This window comes from Vespula pensylvanica, chromosome 11 (genome assembly GCF_014466175.1).
Source record: "Vespula pensylvanica isolate Volc-1 chromosome 11, ASM1446617v1, whole genome shotgun sequence".
NCBI lineage: Eukaryota > Metazoa > Arthropoda > Insecta > Hymenoptera > Vespidae > Vespula > Vespula pensylvanica.
This window is the reverse complement of record NC_057695.1, coordinates 69,111-92,481: the sequence shown is the minus strand read 5'-3', so window position 1 is coordinate 92,481 and position 23,371 is coordinate 69,111. Positions and strand designations below refer to the sequence as shown.

Sequence of the window (23,371 nt, the reverse complement as noted above, 5' to 3'; positions counted from 1 at the left end):
GATTTGATTTGTCGCATCGAACTTGTGTTAGTTCAGAGTAACGGCACGTAGATGACGTTTGAGTAGCGACGGAACTTGGACAAAATGGCGCGGCCAATAAGATGAGTTTGTATGTATCGATTAATCGATGCTTATATTAATTGGCGCGAAAATTGATTTTCTTTCGAACAAAGGGCAGGTTAGATAACTTGTTGGATTATCGTTAAATTAGATAATATTATATTTGAGTTTCCTTTAATGGAAACTTAATCGTCTAATTATATGATATATAAAATATGACTATAATTTTTGATCTTCTTATTCCCAAAAAGAATTTCCGTCATCGATAATGGTTACTAATAAGTAATATCAAAATTATTATTCAGAGGAAGATATTAATTCTTATTTCATAACTTTTAAAATTAAGATTATAATAGTTATAGTCTCTGGATTTTAATTATATCAAGGTACAAAAAGTTTGATATGGTTTTTCGATATCTAATGATATCCATGTCATGTTCTGTATGTGTATTACATCGTATATAACGTTAATAACAAAAGTCATCCTCCCCCCAAAAAAAGAATCTATAATTTTATTGTTAATTCACCGTATATCATTATACGGTTACAACAACAGCTTTGTGAAGACAAGAACCTTGATAACCTTCTCGTAAACCTGGCCATAATACCGATTTTATTCTCGTTCCATTTGGATTTGAGGAACTGTGATGCCTCGAATGAACTTCCCTTCGAAATTCGATATCCTGTGCAACGTCCAATACCAGAGGCGTATTACGAGCCAAACAAACCCATGCCAAACCAGCGCACATGGAAGCGTATCTTTTTATTTCCGTGCATTCTTTTAAACACGGTAAATCGTACAACGTTCGTTCCAGTTGATTGATCACTTGCTCGACTACTTCCTGTACACCACTTTGAGCACCACTGGTAGCTAATTGTCTAATTATACATTCCTCGATATTTGCAACCAATGGTACACCGCTAGTTGTACCATTTAAAATATTTAATGCTTCTAGACGTCTATATGTTTGGATCATTCCAGCTAAACGCCATGATAACTACAAGATAATGATTAATAATCATAATTCTAATATCGAATGTTTGTCCTTTCGTATGTAGATATGTATCATAATTAAAAAGCTAATTATGATAAACTGATATCGAACTGATACGAAAAGGTTAATAACTTACCACGACTACGGAATAAAGTATCTTAGCTTTTAATTCAGGTGCATCGTCGAGAGGACGCAAGGTATCAAGTGCATCAAGAGTATGCAAATGTGCCTGTGCATACAACATGCCATATCGTTTGGATAAACGCTCGACCGGTAAATCGCCGGAAATCAACACTTGAGAACTTTCTTCCCTATTGAAAAGTTCATGTCTTTTGTTTGCAACTACTACTACCGGTTCCGGTGTTCGACTTTCGTCGGTATGATATCCAGTACTACATGATTCTTCTTCGTACTCGTTCTCGAAATGTATCGGCGAAGAATATATCTGAAAAGAAACAATTATTTCAATGGATCTTGTATTACTTTTTTTCTTTTTTTCTCTTTTTTTTTTCCCCTTTTAAATCTCCGAATTTACGACCGACCTTTTCTACCGATGAACCCTCATCGCATATAAGTTGCAAAGTTAAAGAACAACCCTTTGAAAATTTTAACAAGTTTGCAGCCAACGTCGGATTTTTAGTCCCCGCTAAACCAATAGATTTTCTCAAAGCTGTCCATTGTCTGAGAGCTTCCTTGTCGTGTTCAATCCGACGTTTCAATTCTACCAATAAACTTTCCAGATTGTACGGATTGCCAGCTTTCTCCAATGTATTCAATAGGCTTTGGTTATCTATTAATCTCTGTTGAACTTCACTGTATTTTAGCGAAAGTTGACGCTGATGCGAGGCAGCTTGCACGCCTTGATCCACTGAAAGATAAAACGATAATCATATATATACATACACATATATATATGTGTGTGTGTGTGTGTGTGTATTTGATGTTTACATTCGAACCGGACGTACAACTCTCGCTTCTTAATTTGCATCGACAGAATATTTAATTTGATTTATAATTCGATACCTTTATGAACTCCTGTATTTTTTCCAAAACTTTCTAATTTATGAACTGCGAGTTTATACGCTTCGATACGTGCCTCGAGTTGTTCTCTAAGAACAACAGGAAGTGGTACCAAATTCGAATTCATCGAGTTAGTTGAACCTTCCAAACTTGAAGGTACTAAACCATGTTTCCCAAGTCCTTCGACTGCTCTTTCTATAGCTTTTTTTCTCGAAGTCAATATATTTTTTGTATTAGGTGACAATCTGTTTAAAGACATCAACAGTTTACACCAAATCTTTGGACGTGTATGATCCTGATTATTCGATAACAATTGCACCACCTTCCAAAGAACTTGTTCTACTCTTAAGATCTTTGTATCAGTAACATTTAATTCTACAAGTCTACAATAAAGAGCTTCGAGCAAAGTTAAGCTATGCGGTAAAGTTTCGATCAATAAATCCACTGGAATGTCTGGTAAAGCTGTTTTCAAAGTATACTGTGGTAACTTCATCAAAAAAGCTGCCGCTTCACGAAATTGTCTACCTTCGTAAAGTCGAAGTAATCTAATAAAAAAAGAGGAAAAGGAAAAAGATTTTCTTTATTGATTTTCATATGCCTACGAATATTTAACTTTTTCGTCGGTAAAAGAGATATCTACATTATCATTAACAAATAATGTAATATAATATATACATATTACTCATTTACTCGTTTTGAATTGTATTAGTCTATTACCTTCTCAAGGCCATACGTGGATTCGATCCTTCGTTCTCCAATATTCCTATTTGATCTATTTGAAATTGAGAATTTGGACTCCATATTAACTTTTGAATCGGATTTCTTGGTCTTTCCGGTCTTATCCTTTCACAGGAATTTAGTCCACCTGGTAGACTCATTCGTCTATTCATTTTTCACTTGGATATTTTATATCATTTACATCATCATTCATACACATAGACAATCTTTTTATAAAACGAAAGTAGCCAACATGTAATTAACATAAATCATGTTCGAAAATTGTACTGTTGCATTTGAAAAATAAAAGTTTTCTTTTTTTAAATCACGCGATCGTCATTTTCTTTTTTCACGAACCAATCATCATAATACATAAGATGACCTATAGCTGTAGGGCAGACGATCCACTTTTTAAGAACAGACCAATCAGCGATCGAGAATTTTTCGAATGAGAATCTTTTGGGCTGTTTTCTCTCTCTCTCTCTCTCTTTATCTTTTTGTTGACAGATCGATCGTTTATAATAAATTAAAAAATTGAATATTTATGATGTATCAGAGACGTACACAGTTTCCTGTTATAAAAAAAAAAAAAAACAAAGAATTAAATGGCACTTTTGATGACTAATTTGAATCAATCACGACGAAATTTCGCGCGAAACAAAAGCACTATTTGAAATATCATTTTCTCGAATGGACGAACAACGAATATAACTCTTTAATAAATAAATAAATAAATGAATAAATAATAAATCATTTGTTTCTTGCTATCGAATTTTCACTTCCGTATAAAATTTTCATACACGTACACACACTGGTTCCCATCACACACGACTCACGTTGTTAAATATTTATCCACACATTTAAATAAATAATTCAAAGCAAACTACTTGAACAATTATAAGCATAGTAATATAAATATACTTATAACGATGATTTAACCTTTTCAATTTGGTTGTTTCGCTTTTGTCAATCGCAAATTCTCGAATGATCAGGCCAGACAGACCTTTGGTTTACGAAGAAAGAACCGAGTAACAAAATTCTCATCTCTGTCTTCGAAAGTGCACGAAACCTCGTTTGGACCGGCGGATGTGAGATGATATCGTGTGGTGGGAAGAATCGTGAACGAACGAGTAAAAGAAAAAGATAAGTGAAAGAGAAAGATAGCAAGAAAGAGTGAGTGAAAGAAAGATAGTAAGAAGGAGTAAGAAAGAATATGTGTATGTTATGTGTGAGAAAGAGAAAGAGAGAGAGAGAGAGAGAGAGAGAGAGAGAGAGAGAGAGGGAGAGAGAAGGACGAGATGGAAAGGAATTGAAGTTTTCAAGCATTCTACATTTTTTCTACACGATAGATGCTTGTAAGAATTTTTTATAAATCGGTGAAAAAAAATAACGCAACACTTCCCAACAATTTTTTTTAATTTTCAAAATTGATTTTATATATGTATATATATATGCATATATAAATATTATCACCTGTTTAAAATCGATATATTTAACCTACATATATTGGTATTATCATATTGAATCAATTTTAAAAAAGAAATTATTTCATAATACTTTTATATAATTTTTATCTACATAAATTAATTTCTATTTCATTCGGGTTTTTTTTTTTCCTTTTTTCTTTTTTTAAATTCGATCGACAATTTTCTTTGATATATTTCGTTGGAATATAATTGGAAAATAAAACAATGAATCTGATTGGCAGAGAGAAACGAAGCGATTGGTTTAGCGGGAAAATGAAAATGTCAGAATTCAAGATATTCAAAAGAGAATATAATGGTAATTTTTCTTTTGTCAATTTTATTGGAAAATTAAAAATGAATCTGACTAAAACTGTGTGTACGGTGTGTGTATGTATATAGACACATTTAACGAATTTTAGATGGCATCGTGTGATCTCAGTTTCTGGGTACTTCGAATCATTGCTGAGATGTGATGGCGACCTACTAACCTGCATACCGGTATGAGACAAGTCGATGAGTAGTATAGCACCATCGACATATATATATATATATGATACTATATTTTATATATGTATGTATATGATGTATATATATATATATATATATATGAATATACACATACAACCAAAGAAATCCGGAAACTTTCTTTCCGTATACGTTAATAACCATGAGGAATATCTCTTCCTGCGTATTAACCTGTCAATTTCTCAAGTTAGTGGTCTCTAAGATGTCTCCCTTCTTCGAGAGAGTTCTGAGAAATGGATAACCAGGTTTTAAATGTAAAAGTAGAATTTTCCGCTACATCTTTTTTCTGGTTTTTTTTTTTTTCCTACTATTAAAACGAAGAATAATTAAAGAGGTACTTGAGTTACCGAAAAAGAACAAAAAAAAAAACATTGTAATAATAATAATGATAACAATTAATGAGATACGGATCTGCCTACTTCCGTCTCTGACTCACATGATACACCGTTCATTAACCCTTTCGCTTCACCGCTCTTGTAAAATAAAATAATATGTTTTCCATGAATGGAACACATCTGTGACAACTCAACGCTATTTTACGGAGCGTTTACGACCTTTGATACGTTCTTCGTACACCTGAACATTAATTTTTCGAGGACGCATATATACGCCTGATACGTTCCGTTCTATGTTCCGCATTATTATTATTATTATTATTACAATATTATTTTTATCATCATTGTTACACTATTGTACCTATAATATTTGATACAAACTGATGTTTACAGTTTAAGAAATTTATTAAAACTCATTCTTCTATATACATTATTTACTTTTTGACGCTCATATTCAATTAACAAATATAAAATTACATCGATCTATTTCGATACTTCGATCAGAGGTAATCATCGATATTTGCATTTTCTCTTTATTTATTTATTTCTTCTTTTCAAATATCGATGCAACTTTTTCTTTTTTTTTGTTTCGTTATTTATTTATTGCAAGAGAATTTACGATACGCAATATCGGCACGCAGAGGTAAAAAAAAATCATTACAATTGAACAATCCATTTTCACACATTTGGACGAACGGAATAATTCGCAGTAAAAAAAGGAAAAAAAATATAAATTAAAAAGAAAATTGTTTAATTATTACATTCAATAATAGTCATAGATGTAAAAGTCAAACAATATTTTTTTGTTTTTACAAACTTTTTGCAGTTATAAGAAAAACGATAATAAAGGTTAACGAACGATTAAAAAATGGATCAAAATCTTATGGTGAATTTTTTGTCTTTTCTTTTTTTTTCTTTTTTTTTTTATGCAGGGAGCTATTTTCGCTTTTTTCCTTTATACTTCATGCTTCTTACTACAATGTACAATATTTGTACCCTTTATAATTTGCATGATAATAAGACTATATTAACTTCTACATTGAAATAAAAATCTATTTCATTTATTTAAAGATACGATTCGATTATGAACGTATCTTTATATATGTATACTGAATGTTAATTATCTGTTATTTAAAATAATGTGTTTCATATATCATCAAATCGAGATAAGGCAACTTAATTGATACATTCTCTCTACTTGTTATTAAAAAATGTCCAAAATTTTTTGTACAGTTATTTATAAATGCCGAGCCTTTGCACAAGTATTTATTATGAAAATACATTAAATTTACATTTTATTGAATGATCTAAGGATGGATCTAAAAATGGAAATTATTGATTAAGCCTTCTCTCTCTCTCTCTCTCTCTCTCTCTCTCTTTTTATATATATTTTATGTTAATTTCCATGAAAAATTTATTACAGGCTCTGTCATGTATTTTGAAGGATGGATTTTTTTTTCTTTTGTGACTTCTTTTATGACTATAAAAAATTATTTGAGAGTATAATATATACACACACATATATGTGTGTGTATATATATATATATATGTATATGTATATGTATATGTATATGTATATCATAAAGATATGACTAATATTAAAGCTTTTGGCTACTCTCAAACAAATTATCGTATCAACTTAATGAGGATTTTGATGTAAAGTAGTATATCATAATGGCTCATTAATTACTTATAAATCTCTATGTATTCTTTTAAGCTTAAAATATATTTTCAAGCTATGAGATCTGCCCGTCCAGTCGATTTATTATTATAATTAGTTTAAAACACAGACTATATCAAAATGTATTTTTAATAAATTGAATTTAACCCAAACTGTTACAGAATTTATAATCGAAAGTTTTTGAAAGTAATTTTCTAAAGTAATTCAGTTATTTTTTGAAGCATACAATTCGTTTTTGTTTATTTTTGCAATATAGCGACGTTTACAAATTACTGTACTTGATAGATACAGTTTGTGCAGTTGTGCAAAAAATTATGCATGTATGATATTTAGATTTGCAATGTAGTTCGTGAGATTTCCCATATAGTAACATAAATATATTTTTCAAATTAATATAGAATCTCTAGAAATATTTGCAATGAATCTATACTAATATGAATTATTTTACTTGCGAACAGATTCAAATAACAAGCAACACACAAGTTGGTATACTTGGATGACTAAAAAAATTTCTAAACTCTTCTCTATCTCTGTAATAACGTCTCTTTTTCTACTATTCAATATAATCTAAAATATCTTTTTTATCATATAAATGTTTGATCATGAATCAGACATATTAATACGAATTCTTCTATTCAAAGTTTCTGGGTGCTTTTTTTTCTTTTTTTATACTCTTATGCAAGAAGGCATATAGACTCTTAAATATATATATATATAAGACTTATAGGAGAAGTAAATTCTACTGTGCAATGTCTTTATCAAGATATACAAAGGAAAACATGTACATATGCTTTCTGTATGTATAAACTCTATACTAGGCAAGTTAAAAAAAAAAAAAAAAAAAGAAAAAAAAACCTTTTAACATTATTATTAACATACAGATTAGGATTATTACTTCTCCTATAATTATGAAGAATAGAAAAATACTTATAGATAATAATTCAGTTTTTTCATTATTTTACATAATGACACACCACTTTTTTGTACCATCATCAGTATGTGTTGGTAAAAACTTATCATTACCATCATTTATTTCTCTAATATTTAATTTATCAGATTGTACCTTGTAACTTACATTTGGTGTCGAAATTTGTATTGGTTTACGCAACCCCCTCAAAAGATCCATTGATGTATTCAGCAAACTACTCTGTTCTGTTTTTTGTTTCTTTATAGTAATCGAATCTGGCGATTCAAGTTTACGTTTTCTTTCTACAGGACTACCATTACTGGACATATCTGCTAATCCTGTATTGTAATGTAAAATTTTTACATTTGCTGTTTCTCTTCGTGGTGTCGATAACATTGATACGTTTGTTAACTGTGTATCATTTGGAGAAAACCTATAATCGAACGATGATGTATGTCGAAATCTATTGATAGCGGATCTTCCAGAAATATTCCGCAAAGTTTTACCAAAAGTATCGCTTGAAGATAAGTTAGACGTATTATCAACATCACATACTTCAACGTGCTTAAATTTTTCTTTAAGACAATCATTTAATTTAATTTGTACATCTTTTAATGTCACTGATGAATCATAATTTATATTTGATATTTCATTCTTTGCATTTTGCTCAAAGTTTTCTCTTTCTTTTTTAGTGTCCTGCTGACTTAGAGATTCAGATACCTCAAATAATTCAGACGTTACAGATTCTACTATATCTATGGAACAACTTTCTGTTCCTGCTTCAGATTCTGTTTGTGAACTTTTCTTTTCTTTTGTGTTATCGTTTACTTCTTGCGTTTGAGATAATTCCTCCGATTCATTTTCATCATTTGTTATACTAACAGTAGATGCACTTTCTTGTGATTTCATAGGACTATCCTCCAATTGCAAATTTATTTGTACTTCGTCTTGTTCTTCTTCTCCAAATTCTTTGTTATTCTCTTCTAAATTTTCTTTTTTGTCATTCTCTTTATCCTGTAATTTAATTTCATTTTGCATTGGTGTTATATCTTCTTCTATACTCTCTGCAGTCTTTTTCTCAGTATTCGTACTCAATGTAGAATCTTGTTCATCCGTTATATGATTAGTATTACTCTCTTTGGTTGCAGCTTCTTCTTTTTTGTTACCTACATCACTTATAATTTCTTCCTTTTCATCTTTCTCTGTAGATATACTACTTGTTGTTTCTGATTCTTCCGGTTTAGGCTGCATCTTTTGCTTTGTTATTCGTAAATGTTGAAGCGTACTTTGCACTTTACTTTCTTTATTAATATCCTTAGTTAAATTCTTTGTTGATTGATTCAAACTATATGCTGCACTATGAAGTTTACTCTGAAACAAAATATATTATTATCCTTTAATATTTTTTTAAATGGCAAGTAAAAAAATATATATTGATTTAAATACACAAATATAATTTGTTTTCTTTTCTAATTTTTTTATGATAGTACGTTATCAAGATTTTTTTATTATAGTACGTTATCAAGGGATGTGGTTGGAGATAACAATCAAGGTCCTTACCATCTAAGGCAGAAATTAAGATAAATTTACTTACTTATAAAAACTTTAGTTATAAAAACTGTTTAATCACTAATATGAATTGCAAAAACTATTAATAATTCATATAATAAAAATAAACTATTTTATATATCAAGTAAAATTTTTAAAAACTTGATTTTCAACTTACTTTTTTCGTAGAACTAGGAAGTACTTTTTTCTGTATATTACTCAGCTTTGGTCTGTAACAAAATAAATCAATTCTTAAAATTAATGCCAACAAATACAGTATATAATTAATATCTTTATACCATAAACATTTAAACAAATACTGGAGGTGATGAGAGGTAAAAATTTTACAAATCTTTATGGAAATTAAATTAAATTGCGTTATTTTCATAACTATTTTCCTACGACGAGTAATCGAAAGTAACAGATATCGTCTAAACCAATCACAAAATATAATCGAAGCTTCAATTGACATGTAATTTCATTTAATTCAATTTCCATAGTTTGTACTAACCATTCCATACCGATATTTAAAAATTAGATTATCTTTGCATCAAACTCGTACTCTATACAAATTATACGGATGTACCCGATATCTAATTAAATCTGGTATCAACAAAGCCAAACATTTACAAGTTCTAATACAAATATACAAGTAATAAAAGAATACAATTAAAGTAAACTTGTTTGTTAATGTAAAACTTTTGCAGATTACTATAAGAAATATAAAGAATCTTAAAAGTATAGATGAACCCCAATTATGAATTATATGCAGAAAACAGAATACAATGTAATGAAGTAACTGCTTTATTGTATCTTATTAATTTTACAAACCTGTTCGAATTCTCCGACTCGCGTTGTCCCTCAGGTAAGATAGATTCAGAATTTTTTGACGACGCGGTCGTTGCCTTGATTCTCCGAACGTATAAATTCCTCTCATCGCCTCCAGGGGCCGCCTTCTTTGGCGTCTTACCCATGGCTTATGGTAAACGTTTTTATATCGTGTATGTCTGTATGCTTAATTAGTCGTCCTACAGATACAATCCACGCCCTTTATTTTATTTTATTTTTTATCCTTTTATTTTTTCGTACTTTTTCGGCTTCTCTTTTTTTTTTCTAATTTTTTTAGCCGCACGTCTAATCTTTGTTAGATACGTCTTTTAATTTATTTTTGAAGATCAAAGTGATAAGAAGTCCGTACCTTTGGATCTTCCCTCTCTTTTTCTTTCTCTCTTTCTCTCTCTCTCTCTCTCTCTCTCTCTCTCTCTCTTTCTCTCTTCCTTAATCGAATAAACTCAAGCTGGTCCCACACTTTTTGTCTCTTTTTCTTACACTACGTATGGATATGTATATGTATTTTCTCTCTCTCTCTCGCTTTCTTATCTCTCTTCTCTCTCTTTCCAAATGCGTTCGTAAAGAAGGTTACGCGCGAAAGTCTCCCTAACGACGCGACGAACTAATTCAAGTGATTCAAAGATACTTTATAACGTAATAAAAGAAATGTCGAGTTCTTCGTGTACAACGACGCCATATAATGTCGTCTGATTCCTTCGATGTCGGAGAGACGCGCAAGAACGTTTTTATGTTTTTTATCCTTTAAGAAAGTTCACGAATCGAATGGAATCGTGTATCGGCAATAAATTAAGATCAAAGAATTTCTTAATTTCCTTTTCTTTCTTTAACATCGAAGCACTGATTCAATGATGAAACGATAAACTTTTACGTAACTTTCTAGACGAAAAATTCGAAGGAAACTGTCATAGCATTCGATGTACGCCACACGCGTGCAACCGGTACTGCACCTCCCTTCGCGTTGGTAAATTCCAATGTCAAACATTAGAGAAGCACGAGAGTACAAGAAATATTCTCTCTTATGGCGCGTTTCTATGAATACAATTCTCGAAAATTCGAAAACATTTCTAATTGAAATGTTCTATTATATTTTATTACACTTACTAATTTTTTATTCAAAATTTTCATACCTTTAATAGCCATGTTATCGAAAAGTTATCCTAAAAAAATTCATTATAAATATAATATCACCAGAAGGAAATGCATTTTCGTATTCATACATCATTTGTGTGCATATGTTTGTGTTCGCGAAATATATGTTTTTTATGTGCATTGAGTCTCGTATCTTTACTTCGAAAAGTCCATGGTAATGCAAAAGATTTCTGAAATGCACGTATGCATTTTTGCTCTTGGTGTGTATGTGCGTGTGTGTGTGTGCGTGTGTATATATACATGTATCGGTAATCGCAGAGATTTTTGCGTATCTTTCTTAGCAATCATGTAAAATAATTCATTGATCTGCGACCTCGTTGTCGTTGAATTGCAACTTAACTGCAGTTCAAATAACATTGAGTTATATGGTTACTACGTAATTCCTAAATTTGGAAGTGGGGAGAAGACTTTAGATCGTGTATATTATTATGCAATCATGGTTATGTATTACTGATAAGTATAGTACGATTATAATTAAAAAAGAAACATGAATTTTTTATAATTTTGTAAATTGTAAGTAGATATGGCAGACATTTTATGTATGATCGCAAATTAAAGAAAAAAATAATTATTGAAAATATAAATTACAATATATGTTAGAAATAAAACATTAAATAAATCGAAGCTTTATATATATATAGCTATATATATATATATATATATATATATTTATATATAGAAATTATAAATATATATAGTATTTACGATTTATGTATTTGTGTAATGTTAAGTAAGTATTAATAGTATCGAATATTTTCAAATTTGCCGCCATTTCAAAATCCAAAGAAAATCGTTTGTTTTATTGAATTTTCATTAAATGCAATTGCTAAATATATCGTGATAAATTTCCCCGATATTTTATTTGCTCAGTGTTATAAATATTAAATTTTTTTTGAAAGTGCAATTGATCAACATGCAACTACTATTCCATCTTCTTTGCATCTGTAGTCAATCGATCGAAATCAATCGATTATTCTAATGAATGAACCATAGTTGCGTAAGATATCGCTGTTCGTACGATCTTTAATAAAAATAAAAAAGAATGAATGAAGATTTTTAAGGCAAATATCTTTCGATATATAAATATCACGTTTGATATTATTTATCTTACCGAAGTAAAAAGTTCATGAGACGAGACGAACATTTTTCCGATAGTTAAGTAACATGGTTTCATACTTCTAATCATTATTAATATACCTTCCTTTTGCATTGTCGGTGTAAGTAAATACCATGGTACCATACGTCTATAAAAGACAATGATATTATTTAATTTTGAATATGCTGTTGTTTATTAAACTGTCATTTTTTTCAGAAGAAAAATCATATGCATATATACGAAATAGAGGTGCAAAAGGAAGAACAAAAAATATTTACGCCTTTTCGAGCACGTCCGCACTGGTATCTAATACTTTTTGTCCCATATTACAAGTTACATACACCACAAAAATATTAGAAGGTATATAACAAATTAACAAGAAAAGTTGCTCCTTAAATGCATTATTATTTGTGGTGACTTGCAACTACGACAAAAAATTTTTGTTAGACCTTTTCACACAGATTTCGTTAACAAATATTTTTCTTTCCTCTTTTTATTTATTTATCTATTTAGTTGAATTCAATAAAAATATTCTTCAATAAATTGAAGACTGACCACAGAGGATCTTCGTAAATATATCACTGTTTCGTAAATATATAACTGACGATAATGTTATCAGTTCGTATCTCATGTGCTCTTAATACGTATTACTATAATGATTAATTATAATTGAGGCAATAATCACTCACTTTGAGAAAATCGACGCCGATGATTAGAACTTCAAGTAATATCGCTATGAAGAAAAAGTATCCGCATATCGAATTAAGAACGTCCATATATCTTCAAAAAGAAATTAGAATTTTAGGTTATTTTGATCATCATTAGGAACGAATATTATTTCGGATCGATTATTATTACAATTTTATAATTATTTTTTATGATCATTTCATTGCGATTTTTTTTTCAATCAAATAAAATCAAAATAATAATTACTACTATGATATTACTATGTAATACTATTTATATATATATAGTAGAGCTATTTATTCATATAGCAGAGGTATAAAAATATATATTGTACTATACGAATATGTCTCCCGCTGGGTATATAAGTAATAATACTAACAATATTAATATAATACTACTATTTTATTACTATTGTTAAGTATTCGTACGATATGTATATAAAAATAAATTCCTACTAGTATAAATGCTTAATGTATATAGTATATATATAGTAATTATTATATGTATATATACTAACTCAATAGCTCTTTTATGTAAATTAACATTATTAATTATTCTTTGATGTATCTTCTCATAAATTCTAGAGATCGGTATGTCTTGATTAAATTCATTTTCGTCGATCAAATGTTCTAATTTATATCTAAAAAAAAAAAAAAAAATGCAATATTTAAGGGCACAATCATAGGGAAATCAAAAACAATTATTCAATAATGTAGAATGATCCTTGAATAATTTTAATGAATCTTACCCAACATATTCGAATAATGCACAACCATGTTGTACTCCATAGAAAAGTAGATTCAAAGAAGTTACTGTGGCAAATCCACTTACAAAGCCAGTTATAAAAATAATAAAGAATGTCAAATAGAAATATTCGTCTTTATCAATGAAAAAAAATTCAACGGGAATGACAGTCTGACGTGATCGAGTTTCGTTCAGAGGTGAAACGATATCCAAATATATGGGTTTTAATGAAATAAATATTAATCCATAACCAATTAGGTGGAATATTACTGAAATTTATATTTACAATAAAAAGAAAATTTTCATTCTCATAATACACACACATACACACATTTTTAAAATTTTTATTTCTCTGCAATATTTAAAATCGTAATATAGGATTCCATTCGAATTTTGATTAATTGATATTTCTGAATAAATATTAATATTATGGGGTTTTAATGAAATAATTATTTACGATAAATTTACTATACTAAGCTGAATTCTTATAAAATTTTACGTCACGATTCAATATAAATTTATGTTTCACAGAATTTACATTTTGAAAAAAATTTGTTTTTATAATAGTCTCTTCATAAATGATGACTAATTTATTATATAAATAATTGATAACTATTTTTTGATGCATATTTAAAAAAATGTGAAAGTTGTCTCGTCTTACCAGTTAGTATAATAGCATAATTAGTATTATCTTTAACGTACTTTCGAAAAATGTTACGTTCTTCTTCACTTTCTAATTTCTTCCAATCAGTAATACAATGATTGTAGAAATAAAGAGTCTGTGAATGGAAGATAATAAATTTTGTTTGTTTTTGAAAATAATAGAAATACAATTATATATATGTAAATTACCTTTTCAATATTTACGTATACAGCAAAATAAGGCGTGTTCATGCCTAACAGAGGTAAAAGATAGCTCAATATTTCAATAATTGCATCCAATTCGTTTGCCGAAGTGATAAGAGCAAATATCTAATATAACAATATAATTTAACAATTATATGTGCGTATAAGAATCACGATAAGAATTTGTACAGGTTGATCAATAGAATCAAAAGTTTGAAAGAAAAATTCACCTGTATTAAAATCAAAGTCACTATACATAAATTGACGAAAAATCTTTTAAATAATTGTCTTTTAGAATATAATGGTGGCCAACAGCCTATCAAAGATAAACAATACTTATAACGCCAACAAAGGTGTTCGAAAGTGAACATATGTTTTATGAGATGCCTAAGACTGATCATTTTGAAAAAATATCGTGTTACATCCCTTTTCTCGTATAGAATAAATGTGTTCGTTCGACCAGACAATGAGTGTTATTATCATAGTAATTTTCTATTTCCCATAAATGAGCAATTTTATATTCATCATCGATCGAGAGAACTTGTTTATTGATTCGTTGTCTCATACCGAGAATATTTTTACTTTTGAAATCCATTGTTTTACTTATTCTTCTCGGTTTTAACTTTTTTATTATTTACTCGTCGTTTTACACCGTCAACGTTTAAGTATAATTATTTTAAACGTTCGTCGTTTTACTTATTTTCTCCGATTTTTCATTTTATTGTTAAAGGGTGACATGCGCATTAGTGTTCACGGTTGATTCCGATAATATCATTTCTATTGTAGGTTCCTCAGTGAACGTACGAGTTTTACAGATCACGTATTGTATCTTATAATCTCAACATACCTAATAGAACTATTGAATTAGTGACTCTAAAAATAAATTGCGATAAGGATATAAAAGATTTAAGAGTTTAGATAAGTGCGAAGAACAAATAATTGTACAGGTTTTTCATTATTATTTCAAGGAATGTATGTCATTTATTTTGGACGATGATAAGATTTTGAAAACACATACGCACGCGCACACACACACACATAATCTCCGTTCAACTTTTTGGTAAGCATTTCGTATATACTAAAATAAAGAGTTTGATACAATAATTATATTATATTATAAGGATACAGTAAGTCAATCGTTTAGAAAATTGTGCTATAGACTCATTAAGACCGTACTAGCTGTAACAGGAGTTTGCGTTGGGGCACTCGCTTGTCTTACACTCATTTCCCAAGTATCGAGTAACTGTGATACAGAGAAATGACGTGGAAGTTTTGCAATACGAGCGTTCAGTGCCTTTTGAACGGCACAAAGGAATGTTGTGGTATATTCGTGAGGCGTCATAACACAACGCGGTGGTGTTAAAGGATAATCAGCAGGTACAATGACCGATACGGGTGGTACACATGGTAAATGGCGATCATCCAACCAGCATATTAATTGTATGCATTTAGAACCATTTTGTTGTGCTGGATCCAAGCTTACCTATACGTATATGTGTCGGGATAAAAACTTGGTATAAGATTATTTACATTTTTCTATAGGTACGTTATAAATAATATAGAAGTATATAATTACTTTGAATCGTTGATCAAGACGTGCTATTTCTCCTTGTAAAACATCTGGTATTTCACTAGGTGGTTCCTCTATCTTCTGTTTCTTCAACGGTGGTAAAGTTCTGTTTTCAAATGTACAAAGTTTTTTAATATTTTCTTTCTAAAATCGTATCATATATCAATTATAAATACAACGACGTAAAATATATTTTCTTACTTGATCTCTGGTCCAAACAATGCCTCTAAACATGGGCCAAAAGTACGTTGTAAAGTATGATTTACTACCGGACTTTGTAAATGAGTGCTTACTGCTTCCAAAAGTGGACTAAAGAAATGATGTTCTTTTAAAGTTGTTATAGGTGGCCCGACACTGCCATCGCCCCTTTTGAAGTCGACTTTTTCTAATACAACCTCACATTTTAACAGTGTTTCCATCGGCATACGTTTACTAGGTGTTGATAGAATCTCCAACAATCTTTTCATTTTACTTAGTTTATCGACATCTGGATTATCATAAATAAAAATTACATATTTTTTTTATGAAATCATAAAATTCATATCAACAAAATATATCTTATGATTTCTTACTTCCATCATTTCCCATTCTGGAAATCATTCTTTTCAATGGTTCTATATATTTACTAAGTTGTCGAACTTTGTCTCTATATGCTTGATCTTCTTGTTGAGGGCTAGGTGTTGCTCCCACAGCTACTGGAGTATTTAATGAGCTACTAGGAGATGGTGCCATACCTAAAAAATTATTTGTTGTTGATGTTGCTTTAGAATCTTATTAGAAAACTTGATTATTCTATACTTGCATATACTGACCTACAGATCTTTGTGGTCCTGCTATGATAGGATGTTGTGGACTTGGAGATGGTACCAAAGCTGGTGATGCTACCATTTGATTACTATAAAAAGATATTGAAAATTTACTCATTTTTTTTAGAAGAACTTAAATGTTCTAATAAAAAATATACACAGATTAATAATACATTACCTTGCTGGTGCTGCTAAAGCTGCTGGACTAGGGGCAGAAGGAGATGGACTTTGTCTTAAGAATTGGTTTGGAGTAACATTGCGTGGACCAGGAAATACAGTATTTATTATTTCTCCAGGCTAAAAGAGAGATAGTAAATTTCGTATCATTAAAATATCATGGAAAATATTAATAAATTTCTTTGTAAGTATATATTTCATACTTTTCTTTGCATGTGATTTAGTTGTTGTGTCACTTGAGCAGGACCCATCTGGCCAGAAGAAATTTGATTCATTTGTTGAGGCATATTAGTTTGCATACTATTTATAGACCCACCAATCTGATTAGACATTTGTCCTGACAATTGATTTTGCATTTGATTCTGACAAAAGTTCAATATTGATTTAATACAAAAAAGAAATTATTGATTTATAATCTTAATAATAATCAATTCTATGCAAGGGACATTTACTTGCATATTCTGCTGCATTTGTCCAGTAGTTATTTGATTCATTTGAGTAGGGATCATTTGATTCATTTGCTGTGGCATATTTCCTTGATTCATCTGATTAATTTGAGTTAAAATTGCACCACTTTGCATACCTTGAATTGCATTCATATGACTCATAGTACCAACAGATTGCATCATACCCATTCCAGACATTTTATTTGGCAAACCAGGCATAGTCATTGGTTGTCCAGGACGTTGATTTAAACTTTGCAAGACTTATGAAACAAAAATGAAATACAGTCAGTTGTGAGATTAAATATAGCCTATATAATAATTTTGTATATTTATTAATAATTAAGTATTAGGATTAGAATGAAACATTTGTTTGTTATACATAATAAACATGTTTATCTCTCAAAAAAATCGTAAGTTATATATAACAATTAATTATAAAAAATCAAATATAAAAAAATCATACAAAATCATATTATAAACTTAATGAAATGGATAAAATAAATAGATAATGAATGCATTTTTATTTATTTAAATTGCAAACATATGTTTATATATTTATGTAAAGAAATAAAATTAATAGAAGAACAAGAAAATATTTTCTTCATAATTATGCATCATTCTTCCATGAAATGTGTAAATGCTTCATAGAAAGGTAATTTTATAAAAACTTCTAACTTATTCCACAATAAATTTATATACATTTTTTTTATATCTTCTGATACTAATTCATTTTCATTGAATAGATATTCAAAATCAATAATGTCAATTTCAAGATTTTTATCAAATGTAAAGGTAACAATAATTATATCTGTTGTATTTATCTTCTTTATACTCTTTGGCCATGTCTTCTCCATCAATAACATTTTTAAATTTGTATGATTTCGATTTACTTGAAATGCAATATCTGGATATTTTTTTTCTGCATAATCAATAATTTGAAAAATATACAAATATGATTCTATAAAGGCATCTATAATTTCTCTCATTTTTTTCATGATCTTAATTATTTTAGGACCAATCGGATTGTATATATCATATTTTAATATATTTTTGATTTTTAATATATCAGGTAAAAAACTACAACCCAAAGAAAAATACCATTTATGTAATATTTTGCTATAACGATAAACAAATTTAAATCGAAAATATTTTCCATCATTATCTATTTCAGGCTTGTAGATATATGTTACAACTCTATCTCTTAATTGAACTTTCATACCACATTCTTTTTTGATTTGATCTTTTAATTCTATAATTGACTCATGACGAATTATATTTTTCCAATGTTCATATAATAATTCTTTGTTTCTTCTTTTTTCAATGATATTAATAAATTGAATATGAGTTGGAGAGTTTTTAAGAGCTTCGAAAACCTCTGGATTATCAGAATCATAATTAGGTTCACTTTCAGATATTGATGCATATTGAGCATAGTAATAATTATTCAAATTTGACATTTCTATTTCTGCTTGAAATTAACTATAAACAGTACTGTATTCTATTTTGCATTAAATCAATGCCAGATCGATTTTTTTTTCAATTATAATTAATACACGCATAGGTTAAGTTTCTAATAATATATACGTTTATATTTCCAAATATAATAAAGATTTTTGTATGAAGATCAGTTATATATGTAAATATATGATGACTATTCTATTTTATCGATTAAGTTTCAAAAAGAAATATCCAGATTATTGTAATAAAATTATTTACCGACAGTTGATAAATTCATTCTCTTCAAAAAAATTATATTTTTTTTATTTTAATTATATTTTTTAAAGCCTACCTCAAAATTTAATAATTTTTTAATTTAATTAGTAAGACTGAAAAATCAATTCAAAGTCTTATAAAAATCTATAAATATGAACAGATCCAAATAAAAATTTATGAATCATTAAGTATATCAGCAAAAACTGATAATAGCAAGTTGAATAATTTAAATTAATATTTACGATTAGTGGCTGTATTTGTAGAAGATTGTGGTACAATGCCTTGTGGATTAGGCCCAGGTCCACCCATCCCAATCATTTGATTATTGCCTGTTCCCTGCCTTGCTAAAGTTTGCAATGCACCGATCGGATCTGGCATTCCTTGACCACCGCTTCCAGCATTACCAGGTGCAATATTTCCAGCTCCTTTTTTAGAATCTATGATAAAAATAAATAAAATTATAAAATGTTTAATATTATGGGATGTATTACTGTATATAATTAATAATATTTAATTAATTACTCATTTCTCTAACATGGAAGATAAGTCTTGCAATGAAGCTTAAGTATTCTTCCTATAACATAAAAATTATTATTTATTTAGAATATGACAAGTGATATTTTATTAATTTGAAGATTCATTACTATGTTGATATCAATGTATATATATACCTTGCTTTTTGCCTTCTGAAAAACATGACTTTCCATCTCAATGCTATTTTTTGCTGTAGGCATACCTGACATTTGCACAGCTTCATCACTATGCATAAAACAGAATAGAAACTTTTAATATAATTAATTCTTTGAATATTATTTAAAATATTAATAATAAATATCTAAATATTTATAATAATAAACATAAAAAGATAATAAAAATTTACTAAACTGCAGTACTTAAAAGTATATTTACAATATATATATGTATATATAATGCTTGAAAATATGTTAAAAATAACATACAGTTTTGCTACTACACTTTGCCGAAAATTTTGAGTTCGCCAGGAATTTTCATCGGTTGCCATATTTTTTCTTTCTTTATGAAAATCTTCTCTGATTAAGTCTTATTAAATGGACATCAATATATATTTACTGTCCTATCAATTATTTTTATAATATTACAATATTTTACAAATTTTTCTACAATGTCTATACGTGAAACACACTTCTTCCTCTTATCACATGGGCACAACGCACTGCACCACAGCATACAAGTAGGCCATAAACAGTTTATAAATACACTACACCACGGTTTCAATATTTCATAAATCCAACTTTAAAGAAGATAGGTAACTTCCATCTTGATGAAATGGAACATTACCTTGAGCGCCATCTGTTAATGTTCATGTAAAATGAACTAAAAATCGAAAGGACTTATTTACTTTTTTGTGAAAAATTGAAGAAAGAGGTTAAGGTGTACTACTATTTATATATTGTTCATAACAATATTTATAATTTTTTATAACAAATAATATAAATGCCAGCCACAACAATGCATAAATTCATAACATTTCTTGGAGTAATTTCCATGTTGCATGCTGCTTATTCAGCTGCACAACGTGAGTATTACTTGTAAATTTTCAATACATTTAATTTATAAATCAATTCATTCGTATTGTAGGTTAAGTTATCCATATAATTTATTTAAAAAATTTTGTTATTAATTACTATTCATATGGATTTATAAATTATTTGTTTATGACATGATCAAATTAATATATATCTGTAAAGTCACAAAAAATTTGTTATAATCAAATGTATATTTATAGATAGATCATATTTGCGAATAACTGAGCAAGAATTTACTACTTTACCAATTGATGTAAGTAGCTATATTAATTTATATAATTTATATATATAACAAGATATTCATATATTAATAACATTGTTGATTATAGATATTAATACAAGGTATAATAAGTTTGTTCATAGTTATGTATGGTGTAATGTACATAGCTGGTGATTTTAAAGAAATACGAGCAGTTGTTGATTTGGAAAACAAATCTTGGGAAACATTAAGAAATCTTCCATCATTTCAAATATTTAATCACCGTGGGAAATCACTATCTCGTGATTATATTTAAGTATTATAGAATATACAATTTTATTCATTTCTAGGATGTGATATAATTTAATTGAAGAATAATAGCTCTTTGTATATTTATTAAACCTTAAACCAATTTAAAAACAAAAAGACAATGTTAAACACAGAAGTAGTTCATTTTTACACAGATTCATTAAATGTTATAAATATTTAAATAAAATAGTGAATTTCAAGGATAAGAATATTTCATATTTTTATGGTTTGTAAGTAGTGCAGTTTTTATACAAACACACATGTATATGAACATACGAAATTTAATCAAAATGTGTTCTTTATTGTTAATTATACAATGACATATGAAATGAAGTTATATCAATTTCTATAATATTGTATAATTCAATTTATGAAATGTTTTTACAAACATACTGAATAGCAAGATTTGCATATGTGCTTTATGATGCATATGGCAGTAAATAGTACAAAAAGAAAATTGTATTTCGTCTGTTTTTCACCTATTTGCAAAATATTTATTTTATGAGAAACATTTATAATAATATAATAGTACTGTATTTGGACACAAGTACATCACTTTTTTTGTTTCTTCTTTTCAGCCTCTGCCTCCTTTTCTTTCTCAATCTCTGTTACATATTCTCCTATAGTGTCACTGTCTAACATCTATATTAATAAGATAATATTAATTTACAATATGATGAGACATAAAATTTCATATTATATCAAAACTTTTTAATCAAATTAAAAGAGGACCTGCATAGGTTGTCCACGTCGCATGACTGCTATTTCTAAATTCTTTTGCCCAGATTGTACTACTTCCAATAAAGCTCTTATAGCTAATTTGATGGATCCTTTTTCTGTTGCTACTTCTTCAGGTGTATAATATTTTTCTAGAAATTCATGTACTGTTTTTGCACTTCTGCCTGTTGCATTTGCCTACAAGACAAGATATGCAGAAAATGCACGAAAATAACAAAAAAAAAAAAAAAATGTTTAAAAAAAACTATAATGATAGGACAAATATTATAAAAATACCTTCCACTCATAATATATACCAGATGGTTCTGTTTGATATAAATGCGGTACACCATCATAATCAAAACCAGCTAAAAGACATGATATACCAAAAGGTCTTCTACCATTACTTTGTGTATACTTCTGTTTTAAACCTAAGAAAAAATTAAAATAAAATATTTGATAATTAATATTTCTAAATAACAGTTATAATAACAAAGTTACCTTATCTAATGCCTACCTGCAATATACCTAGTAATGTATTCTAAAGTAACAGGATCTTCAACAGTTAATTTATGACTTTGACATTCTATTTGTGCACGATTTATTAATACTCTAGCATCTGCAGTTAATCCTTTAAAAAGTTTTATATTATTGATTAGTCATGGTGACAAATTTTTGTCTTTTTCATCATATACTAATCGATTTTAAATTACCTGCAAATGCCATGACAACATGATCATCCAAAAGACATATTTTACGGACAGTACGTTCTTCCTGCAATTTAGCAACAGATTTCTTTTCTACGCCCAAGACAACAACATCATTTCCCCGTACTCCAACCTGAAGAATTAACATAACTTCAAAAAGGAGTTAATCATAATACAAAGTATGTTAATATTGTAATAAGAACATATATTTAAGTTAAAAATAAATATATTCTTAGAAAGGATTACATTGCATTTTCGAATAGTAATATTAAGCAGAAGTTAGGTTAACCATTGGTATTCGACATACCGCTGTTGATCCCTTTTTAACAGCTTCCTGAGCGTATTCTACTTGAAGTAAATGTCCATCGGGCGAAAATACTGTTATCGCCCTATCGTACCTAGCTGTCATGATTTGAGCGCTTTTATATTAACAAGAAATGTCAGAAAACACGAAATGACTTTGCCGTTTTCCTAAAGCTGCCGCTTATTCTGACCAGATCTTTTTTCTTTTACAGTATGAGCAACATAATTCGA

General features: G+C 28.7%; 7 protein-coding genes across 7 annotated transcripts; 1 reads left to right on the top strand and 6 right to left on the bottom strand.

Annotated features, from left to right (window-relative positions):
• Positions 1–155: 155 nt before the first annotated feature.
• Positions 156–3,263, bottom strand: LOC122633144. Its single transcript, XM_043820712.1, has 5 exons — positions 2,793–3,263; positions 2,079–2,620; positions 1,598–1,923; positions 1,192–1,500; positions 156–1,058 (listed from the first exon to the last, which is right to left on the bottom strand). Exons 1-5 carry the CDS (start codon positions 2,963–2,965, stop codon positions 597–599), a joined length of 1,812 nt encoding a protein of 603 aa, XP_043676647.1. The 5' UTR covers positions 2,966–3,263; the 3' UTR covers positions 156–596.
• A 2,241-nt stretch (positions 3,264–5,504) lies between these two features.
• LOC122632855 (myotubularin-related protein DDB_G0290005-like) lies at positions 5,505–11,146 on the bottom strand. The gene is made up of 3 exons (XM_043820099.1): positions 10,086–11,146; positions 9,433–9,484; positions 5,505–9,077 (listed from the first exon to the last, which is right to left on the bottom strand). Exons 1-3 carry the CDS (start codon positions 10,226–10,228, stop codon positions 7,758–7,760), a joined length of 1,515 nt encoding a protein of 504 aa, XP_043676034.1. The 5' UTR covers positions 10,229–11,146; the 3' UTR covers positions 5,505–7,757.
• Positions 11,147–12,150: 1,004 nt separating this feature from the next.
• On the bottom strand, positions 12,151–13,179 carry LOC122632856. The gene is made up of 4 exons (XM_043820100.1): positions 13,041–13,179; positions 12,630–12,775; positions 12,367–12,499; positions 12,151–12,276 (listed from the first exon to the last, which is right to left on the bottom strand). The coding sequence occupies exons 1-4, from the start codon at positions 13,125–13,127 to the stop codon at positions 12,226–12,228; spliced, it is 417 nt and encodes a 138-aa protein (XP_043676035.1). The 5' UTR covers positions 13,128–13,179; the 3' UTR covers positions 12,151–12,225.
• Positions 13,180–14,840: 1,661 nt separating this feature from the next.
• LOC122632835 (mediator of RNA polymerase II transcription subunit 15) lies at positions 14,841–20,537 on the bottom strand. Its single transcript, XM_043820067.1, has 12 exons — positions 20,300–20,537; positions 20,012–20,099; positions 19,863–19,914; positions 19,583–19,777; positions 17,634–17,887; positions 17,385–17,543; positions 17,183–17,301; positions 17,011–17,093; positions 16,771–16,932; positions 16,400–16,685; positions 16,205–16,304; positions 14,841–16,111 (listed from the first exon to the last, which is right to left on the bottom strand). Exons 1-12 carry the CDS (start codon positions 20,359–20,361, stop codon positions 15,782–15,784), a joined length of 1,890 nt encoding a protein of 629 aa, XP_043676002.1. The 5' UTR covers positions 20,362–20,537; the 3' UTR covers positions 14,841–15,781.
• On the bottom strand, positions 18,168–19,091 carry LOC122632837. The gene has a single exon (XM_043820069.1). It carries the CDS (start codon positions 19,082–19,084, stop codon positions 18,242–18,244), a length of 843 nt encoding a protein of 280 aa, XP_043676004.1. The 5' UTR covers positions 19,085–19,091; the 3' UTR covers positions 18,168–18,241.
• A 56-nt stretch (positions 20,538–20,593) lies between the features above and the next one.
• Positions 20,594–21,870, top strand: LOC122632840 (ER membrane protein complex subunit 5). The gene is made up of 3 exons (XM_043820073.1): positions 20,594–20,895; positions 21,106–21,158; positions 21,235–21,870. Exons 1-3 carry the CDS (start codon positions 20,814–20,816, stop codon positions 21,418–21,420), a joined length of 321 nt encoding a protein of 106 aa, XP_043676008.1. The 5' UTR covers positions 20,594–20,813; the 3' UTR covers positions 21,421–21,870.
• LOC122632838 (proteasome subunit alpha type-7-1) lies at positions 21,871–23,346 on the bottom strand. The gene is made up of 6 exons (XM_043820070.1): positions 23,145–23,346; positions 22,844–22,970; positions 22,648–22,761; positions 22,428–22,561; positions 22,146–22,328; positions 21,871–22,055 (listed from the first exon to the last, which is right to left on the bottom strand). Exons 1-6 carry the CDS (start codon positions 23,244–23,246, stop codon positions 21,966–21,968), a joined length of 750 nt encoding a protein of 249 aa, XP_043676005.1. The 5' UTR covers positions 23,247–23,346; the 3' UTR covers positions 21,871–21,965.
• Positions 23,347–23,371: the final 25 nt, after the last annotated feature.